Source organism: Melospiza georgiana, chromosome 18 (assembly GCF_028018845.1).
Source record: "Melospiza georgiana isolate bMelGeo1 chromosome 18, bMelGeo1.pri, whole genome shotgun sequence".
In the NCBI taxonomy this organism is placed as follows: Eukaryota; Metazoa; Chordata; class Aves; order Passeriformes; family Passerellidae; genus Melospiza; species Melospiza georgiana.
Genome location: NC_080447.1, coordinates 12,883,989 through 12,891,158, shown reverse-complemented (window position 1 = coordinate 12,891,158; position 7,170 = coordinate 12,883,989). Strand labels below are relative to the sequence as shown.

General features: G+C 65.8%; 1 protein-coding gene across 1 annotated transcript; it reads left to right on the top strand.

The window, feature by feature from the left end:
- The first annotated feature begins 2,391 nt into the window (after positions 1–2,391).
- RNF215 (ring finger protein 215) lies at positions 2,392–7,144 on the top strand. The gene is made up of 10 exons (XM_058037221.1): positions 2,392–2,679; positions 3,520–3,651; positions 3,906–3,977; positions 4,049–4,134; positions 4,761–4,815; positions 5,182–5,286; positions 5,798–5,914; positions 5,992–6,129; positions 6,279–6,381; positions 6,497–7,144. The coding sequence occupies exons 1-10, from the start codon at positions 2,392–2,394 to the stop codon at positions 6,517–6,519; spliced, it is 1,119 nt and encodes a 372-aa protein (XP_057893204.1). The 3' UTR covers positions 6,520–7,144.
- The last annotated feature ends 26 nt before the right edge of the window (positions 7,145–7,170 follow it).

Sequence of the window (7,170 nt, the reverse complement as noted above, 5' to 3'; positions counted from 1 at the left end):
GATGCTCCACGGAGCATTCACAGCCCTCTATGTCCCCTCCGTGGGGCAGCTCTGGCAGGAGCCACCCCAGGCCCCATTTTGGTGTTCCCCCCACAAACCCACAGTGTCCCCACACTCCGGGCTGTTCCTGAGCCAGCTGTGCTCCCGGCTGTTGTTTATGGCACAGCCAGACCCGCTGCAATCGGGGTTTCACCGTGTGGTTAAACCGGCTCGGGCTGGGAGGAGGGACGTGCCCACCCTGTGATTACACCCCCGCACTTCAGCCTGGATGGGGACATGAGGGACACGGGGACACACCCAGACCCATCCCATGGCACCCTGCAGCCACGGGAACCCGGGTCCCACAGCCCTGAGCCCCGTTCCCGGCGTGGCCCCTGCCAAAAGCAGGTCAGCCCGGGCCCATGCCACAGCTAATCCAGCCAGCAAATCCCCCGGAGGCACATGGGCTGGGCACACGTGGCCAGAGCAGGGCCGGGATGGGGCACCCAGGGGTCAGATGGGGCACCCAGGAGTCAGGATGGGGCACCCCATGGTCAGGATGGGGCAGGTGGGGGTCAGGATGGGGCACCTGAGGGTCAGGATATGGTACCCAGGGGTCAGGATGGAGCACCCAGTGGTCAGATGGGGCATCCCAGGGTCAGGATGGGGCACCCAGGGGTGAGGATGGGGCACCCGGGGGTGAGGATGGGGCACCCGGGGGTGAGGATGGGGCACCCAGGGGTCAGGATGGGGCACCCCGGAGTCAAGATGGGGCACCCAGGGTCAGGATGGGGCACCCGAGGGTCAGGATGGGGCACCCCAGGGTCAGGATGTGGCACTGGAGGCTGCCGGGTGCCCCCCAGGCTGGGGGTGCTGGGGGGTGTCTGGTGCAGGGGGCTGTTGTGTTTTGGGCACTCGGGTGTTGGTGTGTGTCCGTGTCACCCAGGGGTGCCCGTGTCCCTGCCTGTGCCATGGCTGTGGCTGCCCATGTCCCCGTTCCCCCAGAGCACACGTGTCCCTGTGTCCCCATGTGTCCCTGTATCCACGCATGGGGATGTGGACATCTGTGTCCCCGTGCCTGTTCTTGTCCCTGTCACTCTCCTGGTGCCAGTTGGTTTCCTGGTCCCTGAGTCCATCCCTGTCCCTGTCCTGCTGCTGCCTGTTCCCATTCCCATCCCAGTGCTCGTCCCTGTCTTGCTCCCACTCCCAGTCCCTGCTCCTGTTTCCCATCCTCCTCCTGGTCCCTCTCATTGTTCCCATCCCAGTCCTGCTCCTGGCCTTTTCCCCGTGCTGATCCAACTTCCTGTTGTTCTTCCAGTGCCTCTCCTTGTTCCTGTTTTCCAGCTGGTTCCTGTTTCTGTTCCCATCCTGGTCTCATCCTTGTCCTTATCCCTGCCCCATCCCTGTCCCAGTGCTGGTTCCCATCCCAGTCTCAGCCCTTTTCTGTGTTTAGATCTCAATCCTGGTCCCAATTCCCTGTCCCTGTCCCTCTCCTGGTCCCTGTCCTCTTCCTGGTTCCCATCCTGGTCTCTGTCCCCATCACCTTTTTTGTCCCTGCTCTGCCAAGTGTCCAGCTTGGGCATGGTCCTTGTCACTGTCTCAGTCTTGGTCCCTGCTCCCTGTCACTGCACCTCTCCTGCTCTCTGTCCTCATCCTGGTCTGCATCCCCATCCCCATCCCCATCTCCATCCCCCCAGCCCCTATCCCTGTCCTGATTTCCACCCTGATCCACGTGTCTGTCCTTATCCCGGCCCTTGTCCTGGTCCCATCCCAATCCTGGTCCCTGTCCTTGTCCCGATCACTGTCCCAACCCCTGTCCCTGTCCCTGTCCTTGTTCTTGTCCCTGTCCCAGTCCCCATCCCAATCCCTGTTCCTGTCCTTGTCCCGATCCCTGTCCTGGTTCCCATCCTGATTCCTGCCCCAGTCCCTGTCCCGATCCCTGTCCCGGTCCTTGTCCTGATCCCTGTCCCGGTCCCCATCCTGATCCCTGTCCCCGTCCTTGTCCTGATCCCTGTCCCTATCCTTGTCCCAATCCCTGTCCCTGTCCCCATCCCAGCCCTTGTCCCAGTCCCTGTCCTTGTCTTGATTCCTATCCCTGTCCTTGTCCCCATCCCAGCCCTTATCCTGATCCCGATCCTGGTCCCGGTCCTGGTCCCCATCCCGATCTCTGTCCTTGTCCTGTTCCCAATCCGTGTCCTTGTCCCAGTCCCTGCCCTTGTCCTGGTCCCTGTCCTGGTTCCCATCCCGATCCCTGTCCTTGTCCCGATCCCGATCCTTGTCCCCATCCTTGTCCCGATCCCTGTCCCGCTCCCGGTCCCGCTCGGGGCTCTCGGGCTCCCCCTGCGGGCGGTGTGTGTCGCGGCGGGTCCTCCCCGCCGGCAGGGGGCGCTGCGGGGCGCGGGGCGCGCAGCCATGGCGGCGGTGCGGGCGGCGCTGCTCGCCCCGCTGCTGGCGCTCGGCCGGGCCGGCTCGGGGCCCGCCACCCCCGCGCGGGTCGAGGTGGCCGTGTCGGGGCCCGGGGCGGCGGGGCCGGACGGGGACGGGGCCGGCGGCGGGGCCGGCAGCGCGGGCGCGGTGCCCGGCGGCTCGTACACGCTGCGCGGGGCCGTGCTGGGAGCGGGGGGCGGCCGGGCCGGGCCGGGCCGGGGCGGCCCGCGGGGGGAGCGGGAGGAGATGGAGATCCGAGGCCGCCTGGTGCTGGTGAGCGCGGGGAGACGGCGAGCGGGGCTGGGGTGCGGCTGGCACCGGCCAGGGACTGGGAGGGGAGAAGTGGGAACCGAAGGGCGCTGGGAGATACTGGGGGGGCAGGGGAACGGTGGGGACTGGGGGCACCGGGAGACACTGAGGGGATTCTGGGTGTGGGGCTGGGGACGTGGGTGCTGGGTGGCGGTGATGAGGGGAGGCGGTGGGTGCTGGGTGGCGGTGATGAGGGGAAGCTGTGGGTGCTGGGGGGCGATGATGAGGGGGCAGCGGTGGGTGCTGGGTGGCGGTGATGAGGGGAGGCGGTGGGTGCTGGGTGGCGGTGATGAGGGGAAGCTGTGGGTGCTGGGTGGCGGTGATGAGGGGAGGCGGTGGGTGCTGGGTGGCGGTGATGAGGGGAGGCGGTGGCAGCTCGGAGACATTGGGAGACCAGGGGGCAGTGGCAGGGCAGCGGTCAGTGGGAGCGAGGGGTCACTCTTGGCCGGTGGGTGCTGGAATGGATCCTCGGGCACTGGGAAAGCAATGAGGCAGAGGAGGAGAGGGAGCTGAAGGGCACTGGGAGGCACTGGGAGGCACTGGGGGGTTGGTGGGGACGCCAGGGACACTGGGGACTGACCAGGGCAGGCAGCCACGGCTCGAGTGTGCCAGCAGCAGGGAGGAGGTGCCCGCAGGAGCACAGAGGCACTGCAGGCCAGGCTGTTTTCCCTGTGTTACCCCCCTGCTGTCCCTGTCCCCACACTGTGCCCGGCTCCCCAGGACCCCTGGGGCATGGGGGTGCTTTGGGGGTGCCCTGAGCCTTGGGGTCCATCCCAGCTCTCCCTGTCCTTGCCGTGTCCCCAGGTGGGTGACGTGGAGCCGGAGCTGAGCGCTGCTGATGGCTGGATCGGGGTGGTGCCTGTGGGCACCGAGGAGCCGGCCGAGGGCCCCCGGGGTGCCAAGGAGGAGTCCTTCACCACCACCGTTGTCACCAAGGTGACCCTCTGTGTGACCCTGAGGGCTGCCGTGGTGTTTGCAGGTCACACACCCACAGGGGTGTCACCTGGGCTGTCTCCTGGCCTGATCTGGGGGCTCCTGGTCTGTGCTTGGTGACAGCTTCTGACCCCTCTTGGGTCCCCTGTGACCCTTCACCATGGCAGAGATGTGCTGGGTGCTTCCTGCAGCAGGACAGGAGCTTGTTGGGGACACAGCCCCGCTGTCCCCTGATCGTGTCCCCACTGTCCCTGCAGATGAAGCGAGCCCTGGTGCTGGGAGCCTCTGCCCTGCTGATCCTGGCGCTGAACCAGAACGCCATCCGTGAGGTAGGGCAGTGCCAGGGCGGGGCCGGGCGGGCTCTGCTGACCGCTGACCGCTGCCTTCCCTCCCGCTGCAGCTGGACGTGTCCCAGCTGCTGGCCAAGCCCGTCATCGTCATCCAGTCCTCCGACAATGTCACCAGGCTGCTGGGAGCGCTGCTGCGGTACGGCCTGGGCTGGAGCCTGCCTGGCCCTGCCTGCTCCCTGCCTTGTCCTTGTCCTTGCTTTGTCCCCCAGCAGGCTGTCCCCCACCCTGGGGCCTCTCACTCAGCCCATCATGTTTGCTGGGGTGGTGTTGAGCCATGCCAAGGCCAGCTGGGGCTGAGATGTGTTTCTGGGGGAGATCTGGGTCAGATCCAGCCCTTCCCCAGGGCTGGAGCCCTTCCATGGGTCCCCATGTGGTGGCTGGCAAGTGGCCTCAGCCAAGAGCTTTAGGACTCAGTAGAAATTATCCAGATTGGTTGGTTCTTGTCATGGCACCACCATCCCCACAACATCTGTGGGTGTTTGTTCTCACCACCAGCAGCAGTGGGACCCTGTCTGTCCTCCTGACGTGTGGGACATTGGGATTGCTGCCATGGTGTCACACGTGGCTGGGGGGAAGAGCCCTGTGCAGGGTCACTGGCCACAGCTGGGGAGGAAGGGTCTTGCTGTCACCTGCCCTGCATGTTCCTCTGGTCCCCCTCGGTCACTGCCCATCCCTGTGGGGAGGGGGTGCTCCCTGGCACGGGGGAGCTGTGCCCAAATCCTGCTGTGTCCATGGAACTGACACTTTGCTCTTTGCTCACAGTGGGCTCCGGGCCACGGCCAAGATCACGTACCAGGCAGTGCTGCTGGAGAACCTGGTATGTTTGTCTGTCCTCCTCTTCCTCATTCTGCCAGTGGGAGAGCAGGACATGACTGTGCCCAGCCAGACTTCTCCAATCCATGGGGAGCAGCTGCACAGGGAAGGGAAGGGAAGGGAAGGGAAGGGAAGGGAAGGGAAGGGAAGGGAAGGGAAGGGAAGGGAAGGGAAGGGAAGGGAAGGGAAGGGAAGGGAAGGGAAGGGAAGGGAAGGGAAGGGAAGGGAAGGGAAGGGAAGGGAAGGGAAGGGAAGGGAGCCCATGGGAACAGGGCAGCTGGCAGCAGCAGTGTTTCTCCTCCCGGGACACGTGTGCTCACACTGCTGGACGCTGCTGTGGCCATCAGCAATGCCGTGTCCTGCCTTGCAGGGAGTCACCCTCACACTCTGGTCCACCTGTGGCCTGTCCCGAGGGGGCCTCTATGGAGAGTGGCAGGGGGTGATCTGCCCTGGGGAGAGCAGCTCGCAGGTCCAGGTATGGAACTGGGGCTCCAGTGGGGCCAGGAATGAGGCAGGGAGTGGGGCTGGGAATAGGGCCGGGAGCCAGGCTGGGAGTGGGGCCAGGAATGGGGCTGGGAGTGGGGCTGGGAATGGGGCTGGGAATGGGGCTGGGAGCAGGGCCAGGAATGGGGCTGGGAGCAGGGCCAGGAATGGGGCTGGGAGTGGGGCTGGGAATAGGGCCGGGAGCCGGGCTGGGAGTGGGGCTGGGAGCAGGGCTGGGAGTGGGGCTGGGAGCAGGGCCAGGGATGGGGCTGGGAGTGGGGCTGGGAGTGGGGCTGGGAATGGGGCTGGAAATGGGGCTGGGAGTGGGGCTGGCAATGGGGCTGGGAATGGGGCTGGGAGCAGGGCCAGGGATGGAGCTGGGAGTGGGGCTGGGAATGGAGCCAGGAGTGGGACTGGGAATGGGGCTGGGAATGGGGCTGGGAGCAGGCCCGGGAGCAGGGCTGGGAGCTTTGGCTGCCGTGCCCACAGCGCTGTCCCCACAGAAGTACCTGCAGCAGCTGTGGAACACCATCCTGCTGATCGCCCTGCTGCTCTGCACCGGCGTCATGGTGCAGGCCCAGCGGCAGTCGCGGCAGGAGCTGTCGGAGCGGGATGCCGAGGTGGGAATGTGGCAATGTCTGTGCTGTGTGCCGTGCCCGGGGTTTGGGTGGGCTCTGACCCTCAGCTCCCCCTGCAGCTGGACCTGAAGCAGCACATCCGGCGGCGGCTGCTGGCGCTGAAAACGCGGCGCTACCACCCTGGGAAGCCGCCCCGGAGCCGCGCCTGTGAGATCGACAGCTGTGCCGTGTGCCTGGACCAGTTCCACAAGAGCCAGGTGGGACTGGAGCCCACCCTGCGCCGAGCCTTGGTCACTGCTGGGGCTGGGGTGTCCCTGGCAGGGGCTGGGCTGTGTCCCTGGCAGGGGCAGGGCTGTGTCCCACCACCCAGCTGTGCTCACACGTGCCCTCCCTCCCCTGCTGGCAGTGGCTGCGGGTGCTGCCCTGCTCCCACGAGTTCCACCGGGACTGTGTGGATCCCTGGCTCCTGCTGCAGCAGACCTGCCCTCTCTGCAAGCGCAACATCCTGGGTGAGAACCGCCCTGGCACTCAGCTGAGCCCCCCCGACCCTGGGCACAGCCTGGCGAGCACCTGGAGCCTGCCAGGCTCCCTGTGCCAAGGCTGTCTGTCTGTCCTCCCTTGCAGGGAACTGCTGCACGGACAGCTAGCTGGCCCGAGGACACACTCCAGGGACAGACCCACGGCTGCTGCAGGGACAGGGAGGGGGCAGGGGGTGCCCAGTGAGAGGCACTTGCTGCCACAGCAGGGTTGGTGTGGCTGTGCCCATCACAGTGCCCAGACTTCGGAGAGGGAAGGACTTTGGGCTCTCCTGCTGGGTGTGAGTAGAGGGGTGGGGGGTCCAGATGGGCAGTGTTGGGGAGGGAAGATTTGGGGCACCCATGGGTGTAATGGGGTGGGAGCTGGGGCAGGGAGAGCCCTGGTCCTGCTGTGCTCTTGCCCTGCTCACAGCATTTTTTCTAAGTCTTGGGTTTTTGTCTATTTGCTGGTGGCCGTGGCAGGGTAGGCAGAGCCTGGCTGCAGTGCCAGCCCCTCTGGGAGGTGGGTGACAGCTCTGCCAGGGCTGGGGCTGGCAGGGCTGTGGGTGACTCACGGCCTCACCGTGGGAGGGGAGGGGTTGGATGCTTTATTTATAATAATAACTTATTAGAAAGGATGGCACGAGCCAGCTGCAGAGCCAGCACGGTCACTGGGGACACACCACAGGCCCTGCCTGGGTCCTGCCCCATGGCTGCAACGTGGCACGTGTCCATCCCTATTAAACATGGAGCAAGGGCTGCCTGTGTGGTTTTGTGGGGCTT

Coding starts and splice junctions, on each gene's coding strand:
- RNF215 (XM_058037221.1), top strand. CDS start 2,392: ATGGCGGCGGTGCGGGCGGCGCTGCTCGCCCCGCTGCTGGCGCTCGGC. Junction 4,816..5,181: donor CAGTGCTGCTGGAGAACCTG/GTATGTTTGTCT, acceptor CCTGCCTTGCAG/GGAGTCACCCTCACACTCTG. Junction 6,130..6,278: donor ACCAGTTCCACAAGAGCCAG/GTGGGACTGGAG, acceptor CCCTGCTGGCAG/TGGCTGCGGGTGCTGCCCTG.